Source organism: Oreochromis aureus, linkage group 22 (assembly GCF_013358895.1).
Source record: "Oreochromis aureus strain Israel breed Guangdong linkage group 22, ZZ_aureus, whole genome shotgun sequence".
NCBI lineage: Eukaryota > Metazoa > Chordata > Actinopteri > Cichliformes > Cichlidae > Oreochromis > Oreochromis aureus.
Window position 1 is genome coordinate 18,301,718 of NC_052962.1, and position 18,090 is coordinate 18,319,807.

Sequence of the window (18,090 nt, forward strand, 5' to 3'; positions counted from 1 at the left end):
TGAAATATGGTGAGGGTTTTTTTTAAGAGTTGTGGTGGTAGGAACCCGAGAAGACAGATTAGACAGAAGAGAGGAGAAAATGGAGAGAGAGGTGGAGTGATGGATGTAGGCAGGGGACCAGCAGCTCTCTGCCAACATCTCCATGCATCCTTCCAGACATCACACTGCGCTGCCATCTGCCTCCCTGCCACACACACGCGCGCGCGTGCGCACACACACGGGGAGGAGATATGCGAAATCATTAGCGTCTCCTGACACTGAATAAATATCTCGGGATGAAATCTGTCTATGGAGAAATCACCTGCGGGGAAATATGATTGGATGAGATCACGACCTCACTGGAACGTAATTTGCATGTCATCTAAATGGGATCTGCCCCCAGTGCTCGGGGGTCAAAAAGCATCCGATTAGTTGGATGGGACAAGTCAATCTCTGATTGGCTGAAAGAAACAACAACGGCAGGTAAAGTGCTGCTTCACACCCCCTCCTCCCCCTCCCCCTCCCCTGTGAACTGCAGGACTGCCCTCTTCTGGCTGCTTTACAAACCTCCACAGTTTAAGGAGCGGAAAAAAAAAATAAATCAATAAATAAAAGACATCCAACACATAAAGACGGACAAATGGCGTCTGGCTGCTGTTGTTTTTAATCTCGAAGGTGATGGATAAAAACAAAAACACAAAGAGCAGGAGTGGCGCACACAGAGTGTCTCGGTTAATCACATACAGAGTCTTATTTATACATATATTTATATAGTAGAGCCATTTCTCCCAATTGTACAGCCTCTTGATTGTAACACGGAAATAAACCCACATTCCCGGGGTGAGAGAGCGAGAGGAAAGAGTGAAAGAGAAACAAAAACAGTCATCTACATTAGAAAACCTACCGGCCATTCGTTTTTCTGGGTTGTTTTTTTTTTTAATAGATTTATACATCAGAGAAGCATCAGTATTCATTACAAAAATAGCAATATAGTTAATATAGATGCGCTGGGAGGTTTGATTGAGTCAATACAGATGCACAGTCTCCAGCGAGGAAACGAAGAGCCGCTCTGTGCGCCTCGATGAGTGTTGTTACAGCAGTCCACCTCAGTCAAAGAGTCAGTTATCATCGGAAAGAGGTTAAGGGTTTAATTTAATCAACAAAACTTTTAGAAAATGAGTACATTAAAAAAAAAAAAAAAAAAAAAAAAAAGAGGAGGAGGAGGAGGAGGAGGTGTTAGTGCACTGATGAAAGCTGAAACAGTTTCAGGGAAAAGTGCTGCCAGGATCCAGAAAAACATGAGCTTAACAAAAAGAAAGATGAGTTACAGAAAAGTGTTAAAGGCTTTTCAGCAGCTCCACCTTCACACAGCCGCTGTCAGGAGGAGAAAACAAAGTGTAATACGAGCGGAGGAGCCCATGGGATTGAAGTGTTATTGCTGGGGATGTTTTTTTTAAATTTGGTGTTAACATGTGAGGAATACGGGGATGAGGAGGCGAGTTATTGCTGAGGGTAGTAGGGCTGTTGCTGAGGGGGTTGTTGGGGGTAGCCTGGGTAGGGCTGTCCTGCTGGAGCAGTTCCTGGGTATCCTCCCTGACCCGGAGTCTGGTAGGGCATGTAGGGCATGTTGGGCATGTTGGGCATGTTGTACTGGCCGTAAGCATAAGGATTGTAGCCCATAGGCATCTGGTAGTACCTGCAGGGAAAAGACAAGAGACGAGACAAACTTCAAACATTGTATAATCAAAACACTTCAGAGTCAAAGGTTGCAGACTGCATTTAAAAGTTATCGTGAAGCAACTAACGCCCTCTCCTAGCATCAGTATACAGAGCTAGAACGGAGTTTGGGTTTAATGGCATTTGCAGCTGTTAAAATTAAAGACCATCTATAGATTTTTAATTGCTCCGTGTTTACTGAGAAGATATTTCATGTACTTTATCTTCAACCTGTAGCTGCAGCTTTTCATCTTTTTTTTTTCTCAAATTATTTGCTTCACTGAAGCCAGAAATCTGTTCCTGCCACATTTTTCTTCTTATAAAAAGTAGCAGCAGAGACTCTCCGACCAATGAGAATGCGAGCCGGTCGACCTGCAGCAGTTTTTTGTCACTTTAGGGACCAAATGAGGTGCTCAGATCTGAGAAATCCACTGAAAAAAAGAGAGGACAGATTTGAAAACTGACCCAGGGTAGCCTTGGTAGGTGGGGTAAGGTGGTCCCTGGGCCTGGGGTGCCATGGGTGGTGGGTTGTTAGTGGGAACGGCGGCAGGTTGTGAGCTGGCGGGTGTGGTGGAGGCTGCCTGAGGGGTCACGCTTGGTGGAGGTGGCCTGGCTGGGGGCTGGGGCTTTGACTCGGGTTGTTGAGGCTGCACAGGCTGGAAGACGTAAAGGGAGAGAACAGAAAGATGAGCACACGACCGATAGATGTTGATAATATTCAGTGTTGGGCTGAGTTTCCGCTTACAAAGACGGTTCTTGGTGCAGGGGTCGGACCAGGAGCCGGGGCGGCGGGGCCGGAGGGGGCAGCGGGAGTGCTCTGATAGGCGGGAACGTTGAAGGTTGGAGCGCTGGGCTCTCGAGCGATGCTCTGCTGCAGGTCCCTGAGAGCAAAAATCAAACATCACAAACGGCAAATAAAACAGAACCCAACGCACCACCTGCAAAAACAGTCTTCCTTCGCAGCCAGCTTGGAATGACCGCGCGGGTACGTACTTGAGGAGTTCATCGCGCTCCGTCTTGCGGGCGAAAACGATGTCGCTGCATTTGTTCTGGAACTTGAGCAGGATTTCTGTCAGGTCGTTGTAGAACTGAGCGGGGAGAAAGAAAAAAAAAAAAACGGGGACAAAAATAACTAACCCGGTTTGGGACGCACAAAAGTAGAGCACATCTGACAAAAGATATGCATCGCTGCGGCACGGCTGGTCCCGTTGTTCTGCTGAGCACGTACCTTGGTGCCCTCGCGCAGGTTGTTGCTGATCTCCATGTAGCTGTCGTGGGCCGAGGCCAGCTTCTTGAGGACCTCCTCCCTCTGGTTGGAGTCTGCATTGGACTGCTTCAGGCTGCTGAACTCCTGGTGGGACGTCTGGAAGCAGATCGCAGGTCGAGAGGACGGTTAACCTCCGACTCCTTTTATTATGTATGCACTTTATGTCCATCTATGCGTTCTTTTAATCTGATACAGTTAAAGCGTCATTCCTGTGAGGGAATTCTGACCCAATTTAATAAACACATTTAAAAGCCACACACTTCCCACCAAAGCCGCCTGTACCTGAACTTTTCCCAGCAGCTCTTCCTGTGTGCGGAGGCTGGCCTGCACTCTCTGGTTGTAGCTGCCGTACAGCTGGTCGAGCTGGCCCAGCGACAGCTGCTCCTCATTGATGGCTCCATCCTGAGCCAGCGCCGTCAGGAAGGTGATGGACATGTCAAAGGTCACGGCCTTGATCTCTCCCTCCATAGTCTCCCTCTCTTTCTTTACCTCCTCCAGCTGAGCGAGCAGAGAGCGCAGCACGTTCACTACCTACAGGGGAAGGTAGACAGATATGACTTTTCCACAGTCCGACATTAACCCCCGACCTCTCACCCTCGTTACAGTGAGTGCAGCAGCTGGAGAGGGGTGCACTTCTTTCAGTTCTGCTTGCTTAGTTCTTTGAGCTCCCTAGTGAAACACAGTGCAGTATCAGCAAAAAAAAAAAGAAAAAGAAAAAGGGAGGTAGTGAGGGGAGGAGGGAAAGGGCCATAAGGAACACAATGTCCACCGGGGATTTCTGTGCAGCAGGAGTCGACGTTTATGGGACACACACATAAAAAAAAAAAAAAGCACATTCCTATTATCTGAGCTCACAAACAAAGACGTAAAGATGTCAGACAGACCTCGCTGCCCTGTAGTGTCTTGGTCGGGTTGGCAGAGGGGATGGCGGCGTTGAGCTCGTTCTCTGGTTTACACAGCAGGGCGATCATGGCACAGTGGGTGTTGTAGCGGTCCCTCACCACCTGGTCGGCCTGCACTGCCTTGTCCAAGATGTTGCGGAAGTTAGCGCCCTCTGTGTAGGGAGAGGATTAGAGGGAATAAGAGAGTTTTTCCCAGCGCAAAGACTTGCACGACAAGTTGGTGTCCGATAAATTAGGAATTTCCTGTCGTTTTTTTGCAGCGCTCTCAGTGTGTAATGGCCCCAATAAATAAAAACAAGAAAACCCCAACACCAACAACAAATGAGAGCAACGTTCTTCCTTGGCGTACCGGTTCGAAGAGGCTTGTAGAGGTCTCCAGAGGGAGTTCTGCTCCAGCGCTGGCTGAACTTGGTCCTCAGCTCGTTGTCGGTCGTCTCTTCATCGTCCAGCATCTTCAGAGACTAAAGGACGAAAACACAAAGATGCTGAGAGGACAAAAACACCACTGATACACATCGATTAGCACAAAAGTGCTGTACATCTAAAATAATCAGAGGACATAACACCAGCACAAGATAACAGAGTTTAAAGACACATAAAATGAGGAAACCCGAGTAAGAAACGATACAAAAAAGTAATCAGAACTGATTCTGAAGGTGGGTTTTCAAACGGGTTTGAATATGTATCATGTTGGGGAGGTCCTGATGACACATGAGGAATCTGTTAGACTATTTGGATATTCTTATTATTGTTATTATAATGTCAGGATACGGGAAAATTGCTTATACAGCTGGTGAGATCGTGTCATTGTGGCATGTATTTTTTAGAAACTGCCACACTTGAGACACACGAAGCAACGATTATTACATCAGTGATTATAAACTTTGCTCGTCCATATCTGTCTGCCTCATGTACTTTTTAATGATCACTCAACATGCATGTTAAATAAAAAAACTGAAACTGGAGTTTAATTAAAAATAAAAACTCAATATATAAAAAATTAAAATCTCAAATAATAGTCATTTTTTGGCGAGCTCAATTGTATTTTTTCCTTTTTTTTGCCTCCTTTTAGTCTCATTAATGACTACTTTTTAGGAAAATTAGGGCATTTCGGTTTGGACTTTTCAACTCTGCCAACAAACTTGGAGGCAGATTGTGCTTTATGTTTTCCCTCCCATCTGTTTATTTGTTTGTCAGCATGATGTTTAAAAAATGGGTTGGCTGAAGCCGGTGGACAGACAGTCCTTGGCCCAACGATCAGTGGATTAGATTCCTGTGATGATGCGGATCTGGGATTTCCGCCATTAGGAACGATTAAGAGTTTTTTTAGTATTAATACGCTCTTCTGGTAATAATGGTGGTAGAAAACTCCAACATTCGCGGCGTCCAAGCCAGGATTCATATGCTACGTTTTCAAGAAAGCAAAGCCATATGACGAACAAGCTGTTTGCAGCCTGTTGTTCTAAAAGCGGCTTCTTTGCTTTGTTAAACAGATTTTGGGGTCGCGGCAAGCAGGAAGGTCAGAGGGCACGTGTCTGCTCGCGTCACCGACCTCATCCAGGATCTCTCTGTTGCGGGTCAACAGCTCGGGCAGGTCTTTGATGAGCTGCTCGATGCTCTGCAGTCCTCCGTGCTGCACGACGTTCCTGGCCTTCTCAGCAATGGATTGTGGGATGGAGTCTCCTGACAGATCCTCCAGAGCAGCTGGCAGGTTTAGAGACGCCAACACCCTGATGGAGAAACGCATCATCTGTCAGTTATTACGGCTGCTTGAACATTAATTTGTAGCTCGTCAGCACGGAGCTCATTAAAAACAGCTTTTACAAAGTTTACTTGGAGAAAATGAGTTAAAGTAAATATTTTCATTTTACTGCTTTAATTTAATGACAATGCACTCATGTTGACGTCGTTGGCTCAAATTTCTAATAAAGATCTTCAAACGATGTGCTGAGAGCGCCGCACTGACGACACGAGTGCTTTTATCGACACATTAATGGTACCTGATGCTCCCTCATGTTATGAATTATTAAATTTATTTACAGAAGCACTTACTGACATGTTAACAGGAAGACACGGATCGCTCAGTGGTTTACACAAACAGCAACTCATATGAGAGTTTCCACATAAACTCGGAACAATCCAGAGAAACTCAAACGGTGAAGCCGTTCTTTTTACGTTACACAGAGCAGGAGATCTTCCAAGAAATACTCCTGCATCAGGACACATGATCGCCACTGCTTCTCTAAATGTGATGTCATGCAAACTTTGTACCAGAGAGACACGACATAAATGGAAATTTATGAATCTTCACCATCTTCAACACACGAGCCAATCGTGTCGTCGCACTCACTGATTCATATGACAGTTGAAGCATGTGGTTTCCTTGTCGTGGCAGTAGTTTGTAGGCCGGCTTCTTTCAGGTGCTCCCTTTAGTTGTCGCCACTGCCTCAACCTCACCCATTCCCAGCATCCTCCTCTGTTCTCCTTCACTACATCCATGAACCTCCTCTGTGGTCTTCCTCTTCTCCTTCTACCTGGCTTTGACTTTGTCTCAGATCTCGCTCACTCTCAGCATCTCCAGCTCAGCCTCCTGTCTTTTTGTTAGCACCACTGTCTCTAAACCGTACATCGTGTACTATCCTGTAAACGTTTCCTTTCGCTGTGTGTAGTAAAGATGTAGGCAAGTGTACTTTTTACACACCCATAACATGAATTAGGATTTCTTATGGTGCTCTGGTGGATAGGGGAAAGGCACGTATGGAGGTAGTGCCTCACAGCAAAAAGATCCAGGGTCCTCTCGCCCTATGGTAGCTGAGATACGCTCCAGCAGCCCTGACTTGGATAAGCGGAAGAAAATGAATGGCTGGCTCTGATTGGAGAAGCCACGTTGATCACGTTGCAGAAGCCATAATGGATGTGTCTTTTCTTTTTTTGTTTGTTTTGTGTGCGCAGTAAAAGTTACTTATGGGGAAAAAAGACCAGCTTCACCCGTGAGTCTGTATATGCAGTTTTCAATGAAAACCAGAACATCAACATAATAGCTCATCCGGCTCATCCTATGATCCATCACAGTTCACAGGTTCTTGTATTAAAGTGCAGAAAGACAGTGCACAAACTAATAAGAATTCAAATCCACTGAGCAGTCACCGAGGCTCACAGTCAGTCATATCTAGGACAAATTCAATCTCATTCACTCGAATCTTACCAATACTCCAGGAGGAGCAGCAATTCCTATGAGCAACTCTCATATTTCATTTAGATGGAGGCTTTAAAATTACTGCCACAATCATTGCCCCAAAGTGAAGAGGCTTTCTTTATTATCATAAACCTTGTTTGCAGTAGCAAACTGGCTGATAATTCAGGTTCTCGCATAAAGCCCCACTTGTGACGGCGGAGAATCGCTCAGAGCTAGAGCTCATGTGTGGATATAGCTTTACAGACAGAGCACAGCATACCCGTTGCAGAGATTAGTCGCCTCCCTCATGGTTCCCACCAGTCTGTTAACGGTCTCGGCCTTCCTCTGGCTGTAAATGCTCATGGACTGCTGCACGGCCATTGGAACCATCTTCTCAAACAAGTCTGAATTGAAAAGATCAAGACAAGCAAATAGTTAGGAAAAAAATCAGTTTTCAGATCATATAAAGTGTCAGCTGAGCATCATTCTCCAGAGAATTTTCAACAGTGGGGGCGTGTCCGCGGTCCATACCTGAAAATTTCTGACTGAGTGGGGGTGTGATGGCGGTTGGTTTGACCAGCGCTGCTTTGCCGATGTGCTCGAGGTCTTTGACTTCGGGCACCCGGTCGTGGTAGATAAAGTCGTTGTCTTTCTTAGCTGCTGTGAGGCATCGGTTGATCTTGTCTGTCAGATCCTTAACGCTCACGTACTCGTCGTAACGAGATGCCACAGTCTTAACCAGCTCTGCTGCGTGCTGGATTGATCAAATAATGGAGGAAAAGTTGTGGAGAAGCTTTTTTGTTTTGTTTTGTTTTTTTTGTTTTTTTTTAAATATACAATGTATTTTTTTTCCCTTTTTTTTTCTTTTAAAGGGCTGTAAAGCGAGTGGAAATCTGTGTACCTGCAGACGAGCAATCTCCTCCCCGAACCTCTTCTTCTGCTTGGCCAGGATGCTCTGATGCAGCTCGGCGTTGGCTTGCATGATGCAGTGCTTAGCCGCCAGCACCGGAAGCACTTCCTGAAAATAAAAATACTGACCAGGGAGCGGCAACCACAGAGCAACACGCAGGCATGCAGACATGTATAAAAACACACGCACATACACACACAGTGGCAACGCAAACCATAAAATGGCAGACGCACATCAGCGAGGTAAAAAAATCAAATTAAATGAATACAAAAATAAATAAAAATCACATCACAGAAGCCAGTGACAGAGAGGCACGTGCAAACACAACACAAGCGCGCACGCACAGACACAACCAGGGCAAACGCCAGCACCACGGCGAGGGATGCAGAAAGAAAGGAAGACAACGAGAGAGAAAAACAGAACAGGCCATGAGTGTTTTAACCTTCCAGAAAAAGCTGCTTCATCAAACATCCCAAAACCAGGTGTGTGTGTGTGTGTGTGTGTGTGTGTGTGTGTGTATGAGTGTGTGAGGAAGGTGGTATGAAAACAAAATGATACATTTATCTTAAACAGTTAGTCTGAAATCAAGCTGGACCATTAAAACCTAGAATGGGTCCACTGTCCAGCTTTTTATTTTATTTATTTATTTATTTTTTATTATTACCTGGTACCCTTTTCATACTTTTAGGTTTGACTTTGTTTGTTTACATCTGCATTACAGCTCCTAGTACTAATATGTACTGAGGCAACTGAGGGAAAGAGTTAAGCGACTTCCTCCTGATTAGCTGCCCCTTGCAAACAGAAGGTTTGATCAGCAGGTGAGTGGGACAGCTGTGCTCACACATTAAGCATGACTGAGCTGTCTGAATCCTGAATCATGTCCTCATTTTTCAAATCTCTGGTCATGTTTAATATGAGTGTTACGGCTCAGCGGGGTCTGCAGTTATTTTCCTCCAGTAGGCGTTTTCTCCTCTCGCGTACTTTAGGTACTGACCTTGGCAGCTGGCCACAGTCAGCAATTAGGACAGGTAGGTCAGGGAGGGGAGCACAGTTGTCCTTGCAGTGCAGTGACTTTGTGTTTTAGCTCAGAGGGAGAGGAAGGTGTGTCTTTTTTCTTTTTAACTTACTGTTTTGTTATGTTCTTTCTTTCATGGTGTCATGGCTCGTCTGTCTCTTAGTTTAATTAATAATAAAAAACCTTTATCCTGCTCCTTTTTCCCCCCTAACCCAGAAACTTTCTCCCCTCCCCATATCCTCTGGACTTTTAGGTGAACGTAACAATGAGGACAAACTGCTCTAACAGCAGATATGAAGCTACTTTCTCGTCACACAGAGACATCTAAAGATTTTTATTTATCAAAAATACAATACGGAGAAAAAAAAAAATCTCAGCAGAAGCTGAAAGCAAGTCTCGTTTTATACAATTAACTAATGAAATATTCATAGATTATATTTTTGTTGGCTGACAAATTGATAAATCTTTTCAGCTTTAAGGTGTGTAGATGAAGAAATTTGTGTTTTAGTGTAAGACAAAATATTTTTAATGAGCTATAATTTACAGTTTCTATCACATATCATCATTTCCAGTATGTCACAGCTGTTAAATTTAGACATGGGGAAATTCCCACTTTAAAAAACTTCAGTTATAACAGCTGCTTTTTTCTCCATTTTGATCTGCGTAACTCCAAAATATTAAACGTGCAGCGTGGACCTTTGTTAGTGTGTGTTTCTATGTGTGGTGTAAGTAACTACTTTAAGATGTCCTTGATTAAACGGAGAGAAACCAATCAGGAAGAACACAGGTCAATATGTAGCTGAGTATTAATCAACCAGTCGCAGTGAAAACAGGATGGAAAGAGAAAAATGAGAAGACAAAGGGTGTGATTGGGACAGTCCCACAACCCGAGTCTATTTCCCACATAAACACAAAACGATACACACAACCAGACACACTCCAAACCATTAAGAGTCCACGCTTTGCATGTCTGCACCCCACCGAGCACATGGCTGACTGTGGATGTGTGGGTTTCCATCTCGTGGTTAATGTGTAACTTTGTGTGTGTGCGCGTGTTTGTGTTCTTCATATACCTTGGGGAGGTTGTCCTTATACTGGCACTGCTTGAAGGCGTCTCCGTAGAAGTCTGCCGCCTGATTGGCCAGCTTAGCGATGACAGCGTCTTTCATCTTATCTACATGGTGAACAAGAGCCTTTTAAAATGATGCACCAGGCAAAGACAAACACATGAAAAGACTCCAGATAAGAAGCTGCTTTACTCAAACTCACACATTAACCCTCGAACACTAACGCTGGGTAGTCTGGCAGTCCCAGGAAAGGATGGACCAAAGAACAAATTCCCACTTCCATTATTTTAAGATTTTTTTTTTTATTATTATCACCAAATTCTGCACCAATTTTAGAAAGTTGGAGTGCGCTTGTGATGCTTTTTTCCATTTTATGAGATTTACTTTAACATAATTTGATGGGAAGTATTTTTTATTGGTATATCCAGTAAAATAGACCCAACATTATTGATAGTGATACAAAACTGGTTGGTTGCTTTGGTCAAACTCCAAACTGGTTCTCTGAGTGGTTTTCAGAGCTGACTGCTTCCACTGCATTAAAACATCACAGCAATACATAGTAATCTACAACAAAATTACACAACTTCTCAGCAGATGAGTTTTTGTTTTTTATATAAGAACCTATTTTATAATGTAATCTTCAAAACTCCAACACACAAACTGTGCAGACAGAATGGGGACAGAAGCTGAGTGTAGCTGGGACCTAAACTGCTCCCATCAGCACTCGAAATTAATCTTGAGAGCAAAAAAAAAAAAAAAAAAGCTGCTTAAGTGGGTAATTAAAGATGATATATAATTAATTAAAGTACAATACCTCATTTTATTTGTAATATAAACTTTTGTGAAAATGTTAACTTGCAAGATGGCCCACGGAGCAAAACTCTTAAGCAGTAGTAGAAGCATTATGCACTTTTTAAAAGTATTCAAAGGGGATAAAAATAGAGTCTGTGTTTTAAATAAATGATAACCAAAATCGCTGAAAGGCTTAGTCATGTCTTTAGGGTCAGGGCTTTGGTACCTGAAGTGGCTTTAAGAAAGAAGACCTCCTGGGCCTGGGCCAGCATGATGAGGCTCAGGGTGCCTACAGTCTCAGGGGAGATGTCCATGGTAGGCTCCCTGTTCAGAGCAGACAGCACTGTGTCCTTGATGTGGCCAAACGCCCCGCTGGCCAGCTGCAGGAAGACACGAAGAGGAAAAAAATGAATCCAATCCAACACTAAAAGAAGATTTTTCCCCAAAACAGAGCTAACTGTGGCGTTCAGCCAGCTCCACGGGCCTCAAATGCATCAACAGAGTGCAGGAGATCACACAGATCATAGATAGCAGCACCATCAGGTCACATGTTTGATAAGAGCGTCACATGTTAGAAAAGGAAAAAAAATACAAATAAAAATTTGTAAGTCCCGCCTGCTTCTGTCACACTCAGGTCTCGAGCCTAGAGTGAAACATGTCAGATTTGCATTTTGTTTGTTTGCTTGTTTGGTTAAACACTCTGCAGGCCTACTCTTTCTGAGGGCTCTTCCATTTCTGAAGCTTGACATCCTTCTGGGCAAGCAGGTCAATGCAAATATTTACTATCATCTCAGAGAAAGTCAGGCTGACTAACTAAATAACTAAATATCATCTGAGTTTTAACAGTGATAGTATACTGTATGTTACTGTATGGTAGTACACCCACCTGATAGTATTTGGCAGAGGTCTTCAGTCCCTCGTCATTGTCCAGATTCTGCTCTGAGGCGATCTGACTGGCCAGAGCTGCCACGTTGAACAACACACACGTCTTCTCATAGCCCAAACTGGCCAGAGCTGCAACACAAAAGCACGAGCACGAAATTTCAAAAGTTCTAGATCAACATCCTTTTATTTGATTTATGTCTATAAATTTTTATCTTCAACATGTCAAACCGTGTTTGTTCTTTGAATTATTGTGATTTAGTCACAGTGCAAATAGATAAATAGTCATTTACAGTAAGTTTGTAAATTATTAAACTTCTGATAAAAACACTGCTACGTTTATAACAAACTGCTGATTGATCACAGTCACATGACGTTATCGCCACAAGCTTTAAGTGGCCAGCATCTCAAAGAGGGAAAATCTGATTGGTCAGGTCGCACCCCTAGGTGTGTGTAGCTGCACTGAGCTGGGGATTTCCCATCCCAGCTGAGAGGTTTGCTCATTACATAATTCTGAGAGATATTTAGAGACAGCGAAGTTGAGATAACAAACACTGGAAATATTGGAAAGTCCAGATTGTTTGTGACTACGTCACTGCTTTTGTTTTTGTCAGGATTCTCTCTGTCTCTTCTTGCGCTGCATGGGTGAGAAAACTCACAGAGAGGACAGAGTGACATCAGTTTTTTTCCCCTGAATATTGTTTCAGTTTGTTGAAACAGCTGTTTGCATGGATTTACACAAACAAGCATTTCAACCTCTTAACATCAACATTTTCATTCCTCCAAATTAACGGAAACAGAAACAATCCAATGGTTGAGAACTCCAGCTGATCAATATGACGTGATGTTAGTTCAATAAAGACAAATTTATTGTTTTTTCTTATGGGGCCTAATTTAGTAAATACATTTCACATGGCCTTGATGAACTTTAAAGTAACTGTGTGTGCATGTAATTTCCCGTTGCTCTGTTACACAAGAAACACATGTGAGCACCACATACTTCTTTATGAAATCTTTCTAACTCCATATGACATCTTGTTGGGCCTGTTTCGTATGTGCATTGAATTAAAAAGAATTGTTTCTCACTGGGTGTGTTTCATGTCTGTGTATGTGAAAGAAAGATGAAAACGCAAAGAGACAGGAGGAATAAAAGACAGAACAACAATTACGTACCTGAGGGGCAGAGTTTTAAATTTACAGGAACTATTGTGATATCATTTCCTCCTTTTACAGCCAACTGTTATACACACAATGACGTGCACATGTTCTTGCGGAGGTAAAAATACGTATTAGAAAAGCCAAACTTACCGAGCTTGACGGAGCCGCCAAACAGAGATCCTTTATCAAAGGCATCCTTCCATGTGAAGGTTAAGCAGAGCTGAAGAAACAGGAAGAGGCTTTGTGTTTAAGTGCTTCGGCTCAGTAACTAACACACAGTCATGTGTGCTGCAGCTCAATCATTTACCTGGTTTTCAGAAAAGGGAAACTTGGGCTCGACGGCACACAGCTGATCATAATATCTGCGGAGAGAGACGAAACACCACAGATTGAAACTTTGCTTTTGTTTGTATCTAAATCCAGAAATCCAGAAATAACATTCCTCTAAAAATTACTCAGTGACTTCATTTCATGGTAAGTTAGGAAAAAAGTAATGAAGAAGCTTTGAAACATAATTGAAATGAACCAGCTATATAGAGGTAGTGAATGTTATGACATCTGTGGTGTGAGGAAGCTCAGCCGTTTCAGAGTCATCTGACAGTGACTCAGGAAACAACACACACACACACACACACACACACACACACACACACACACACACACACACACACACACACACACACACACACACACACACACACCTCGGCTCTTTGTCCTATTAGTGTCAGCACCTGTGATGTGTGAGCGATCTATAATCAGGTATGACATCAGGGAATCCCTTTTACCGATCCTTCAACATTTCTCTCCTGAACTCAAAACACATCAGTAAACGCACACTGGCATTTACAACAGAACAAACTGCATACAAAGGTTGTTTCCTATTCTCTCTCTCCCTCTGTCTCTCACTCACTCACTCACTCACTCACACACACACACACACACACACACACACACACACGCACAAACCTGAGCAGCAGAAAGGTGAGCCGAGGCGTGCCACCTGGTTAGCTCAAGAGAGAAAGAAAGGTTTCTACGCAAACAATGGTCACCATAGTGACACAATGCTAACATTCAGTGATGGCGGCTTATTCGGTTTCGGCATGCTTCCGATCGGTCCTGAGCAGACTGCTACTAACCCACAGAACCCACAACACACACAAAAGTCAGTGAGTTAGTTTAACCAACAGATTATAATATTAATCTTTTCAGACAGAACTATTTCTAAATTGGCTTCGATCAATATTTCCCTCAGAAAAACCAAGAAAACAAAAGAGCATAAACTAGTGCTCGCACAATAAGCACATTTGTTCACATGACTTTAGAGGGGGAGGACAGATAAAAAAATAACTGGGCTGACTTTTGATCAATTATTCTGAGTCAGTAAATAAATAAATAAACAAACAAATTTCAATGTGCCTACTTAACAACAAAAGCTCTGGGTCATGAATTTGCATACCTGGATACTGACTTGTGTAATGTGAGCAGACTCTCTGCATTAAATAAGTCATGAGTCACATTAAAAAGGACAGAGTCCGTACCTGTATGGCACCCAGGAATAAAAACAGGCCTGTTCAAGATATATTCATTGCAAAGGAAAGACTACACTGAAACTCACCCACTAACATACTTTTGTCCCCTTATTTTGGAAGTTAACTTTAATCTCAGTGGTCATAAGGACACAAAGGCTGCAGGTATATAATAACCAGTCAAGTCAAACAAAAGTCACAAATGTTAAGCTGATTTTGTCCCCAAAACTTAAGTTTTTCCCCCTCTCCCTGGAAGATCTAATCCCCCCACAACCTGGGGTTCAGGATTATCTGAGTGCCACATCTCTCTCATCCCTCATGAGCGCCATGCCTCATTTAACAATTATAAGTAAGTGTAGTTACACGGGAGGAAAGGCATCAGTTAACAACATAGAGGTGACAAGCACACAGAGGGACTTTGTGTCACAAAAATATATCACATCTATCCTACCAACTTCCTCTATGCAAAGCAGTTGACACAGTGACACCATTTATGCTCAACTTTATTGAGGTCTCAGTGGCATCAGCAACTTCTGGCTGACAGGAAAAGGCACGGTCTGGACTCTCTCCTTTTTGTTTTTGCATCTGTAGATGAGCAGACACACACTGAGGCTGTTCTCACCAACACAGCCTCTGTTAGTGCTGACAAACGCGTAAAAACTGCCAGTTAGACGTGATTAAGCTGCATTTTGCTATTGCTAACACTCACACTGAAGGGGCTTCCTTCTTTAGGCTTTTGCGACTGGTGTCTGTGTTTTAAGTATAAGTTTGTTTCTTACAACTCAGGTTCGTTTCACACTGAGAAAGTTCAAATTCAGTGTTTAAGCTAAATCTACACAAGGTATAGTTTTCTTTAAGCCACTTTAGCGTAAAGGCCATAGCTGTAAGTGTGAACCAGCTCGGCTTTCCATGCCCAATTTACCCTCACAAGGAGGTGACAGTTCGGTTAAACCAGCCAGCACATCCCGCCTGTATTCCCCCCGCAGGGAAACTTGGCAGGAGCAACAAATGACTCAGTTATTTCCCAGAGAGCGTCCTCCTAGCATCTTAGCTCGGTGTTAGCAGCTCAAAGCTAACCCCGCTGGGTGCGGCGATGGCCGAGCTAAATCAGCGCCACAGACGAGACAGCCCTCCGAACAGTTGGTGTTAGTTACACAGCAGCCGGTTCAGGTGTTATGAAACAGTGTTTTGTTTTTTACCTGAGTAAAATCTCCAGGGAGCTCTCGTGTTTGTCTAGCGGCCTTCCCAGCGCGCTCTTGCGGAGCTTGTTGAGCTCCTCCACGGCGCGGAGATACTCTCCCTGATCCTCGCTCGCCGGGTACGTAGACGTTACGAATTTCGACAGCGGTTTCACCAGATCCACTTCGGACGATTTTTTCAACGGGACTGAAATAAACGTCGCCATTTCGGCCCGTGAAAGCGCTTTATTAAATCAGAAAAAACAGATGGAGAACAGCGAGCCAGGGACACAAACAAGAGCGACCTAACCACTTCCTGGATTCTGACAGGCGACGTCAATTACGTAATGGGAAGCGGCGAGGCGCACCGCGCAGACTCAGTGTCGCTTTACTGAGAAATGAGCAAATGGAAAGAGAAGGAGCTTTGATCTTTTTTTTTTTTTTTTCCATGATTGAACTCCGCCAAAACCTGGAGTTAATCAGGTGTTAATTGCTGACCTATAATCTGCTAAAGATATCTGAAACTTGAAAGACATCACGTCACTGTCACGAGGTAGAAGCTGCAATCAGGTTTTTTTTTGTTTATGTTTTTTCCAGTTTCCCTTATATGTATCTTTATATATACAGATAATATAAAATCTTATTTGGCAAAAAGAAAAAACTTCAAGCGAGATCTGGCCAAGAAAACAACAGAAACTGAAACAACTATAACATAACAGTTCTAAAAAATATACCATAAGTGGCCAAAGAGGATTAGATTCATTACAATGTAGAACACAGAGTAGGTACAATGAAGCAGAGTCATAAGAATATTTACAAAACAGGTAATTTCTTTATTTTATATACACCTCCACTGTAAGTCCTGTTGACTACAGCTTATTTAGCAAAATAAACAAGGATATTGAGCATTTCACAAATTGTATACAAACACTGGTTGTTCAGCTTGCCTCTGCAAGGCAAGCTCAACAACACCAAAGGCCCTAAAAGACCACAGAAGAAAGCTAAACTGGATGATGGTAGAATACGTTTTTGGTTAAGATAAACAACTCTGCAACATCTGCACCAAGAACAAGGAAATAGACGTATCATTATCAAAATCTGCGTTCAGAAAAAAGCTTCTGAATGTGAAAACAGAGGTGTGTACAAGGAGGTGTAAACCACAGGGTACAATCAAGAACAGGAAGGCCAGATCACACTTAACTTGAATACACCTAAGAGAGCCTGCACAGTCCTAGAAATAAATTAAATAAAACCAGCATGAACTTGAACCACAATGATGAGGAGAGAAAATATAGAGAAGGAAGGATCCGATTCACCTGATCTCAACCCTAAAACCTTTGGGTTACTGAAGATAAAACCGAAAGCAGAGAAATCCACAAACAAGCAGCAGCTAAAAGGTGTCATCCAAGGCACGTTTGGATGTTTTCACAAACTGTACAGCTGGACTTTAAAAAAGCACTGAATATTTTACACGTTATAAATTATATTTTCTATAATTTCATGTATCCTTTCTTTTGTTTCTTAATTTCTTCTATGTTGTCACCAAAATGGCGAGACAGCTATGTGCAAACACTTGTCAGTAAAGATGATTATTGAGGAGAGGCATATCCCCCAGAATGTAGACACCCTGATGTGGGTTTTTGTCTGGTTTGGTAATTAATTTACACCTGCTATATTCACTCCTCAGTCCAGGTGTGATACAGCCTCTGATAAGAGAAAACCAGAGTGACAATTAGCATGATTTTGGGTCCTAAACATCTGCTTTGGGGGATCACAGGCAGGTGTTTTGTGCTCACAATCTGCTTGATAAATTATGAGTCAATGCAGCGCCTCATTTAATTGTCCTGCAACAAAAGGCCACTGTTCTGCACCGTCACCTTTGTCAGTGTGCAGTGCAACAGGAAAAAAACAAAATAAACAGCTGTTCATTATGTGTCACAGCTGATGTTTTTGCATGTTCACTAACTGAATTTATTGGCTAAAACTAACAAAAAATAATGTGATTGCCTGCATCACTAAAGGAGCACTCCACAAACCTAAAGGAAAACCATGAGTGATGACGAAGAGTCTGATAGATGAGGGTAGGCAGGAGTTTCACTGGACTGTGATGTTTGCAGATGACATTGTGATGTGTGGGGACAGTGGGGAGCGGGTGGATGAGAGCCTGGAGAGGTGTGAAGAGGAATGAAAGTAAGTAGAAGTAAAAGAGAATACACGTTTGTGAATTAAACGGGCGGAACAGAGAAGCTCCGAGGAGCAGAGGATGAAGGTGGACATGGTTAAAAACCTGGGGTCAACCATCCAAAGCAACAGACAGTACACAAGAGAGGTGAAGAAGAGTGGAGGAGGGGTGGAGATGATGTCAGAGGTGATTTTTGACAGAAGGATATCAGCAGGGGTCAAAGGGAAGGTTTACAACATGGTAGTGAGACCTGACGTGATGCATGGTTGGAGATGGTGACACTGATAAAGAGAGAGGAGGCTGAGCTGAGATTGTTGAGACTTTAATGTGGGAGTGAGCAG

At 43.2% G+C, this 18,090-nt stretch overlaps 1 protein-coding gene across 2 annotated transcripts; it reads right to left on the reverse strand.

Moving 5' to 3' along the window:
• Positions 1 to 610: 610 nt before the first annotated feature.
• Positions 611 to 15,943, reverse strand: LOC116312031 (programmed cell death 6 interacting protein). Of its 2 annotated transcripts, none has more exons than XM_031729313.2 (18): positions 15,589 to 15,943; positions 13,171 to 13,225; positions 13,014 to 13,083; positions 11,710 to 11,837; positions 11,050 to 11,203; positions 10,038 to 10,138; positions 7,941 to 8,057; positions 7,571 to 7,793; positions 7,320 to 7,443; positions 5,417 to 5,594; positions 4,214 to 4,325; positions 3,847 to 4,016; positions 3,245 to 3,493; positions 2,924 to 3,058; positions 2,689 to 2,783; positions 2,441 to 2,576; positions 2,161 to 2,351; positions 611 to 1,675 (listed from the first exon to the last, which is right to left on the reverse strand). In XM_031729313.2, exons 1-18 carry the CDS (start codon positions 15,792 to 15,794, stop codon positions 1,480 to 1,482), a joined length of 2,640 nt encoding a protein of 879 aa, XP_031585173.1. In that variant the 5' UTR covers positions 15,795 to 15,943; the 3' UTR covers positions 611 to 1,479. The 2 variants fall into 2 exon arrangements, with proteins under 2 accessions (XP_031585173.1, XP_031585172.1); XM_031729312.2 differs by having other exon boundaries at positions 7,941 to 8,072.
• Between the last annotated feature and the right edge of the window lie 2,147 nt (positions 15,944 to 18,090).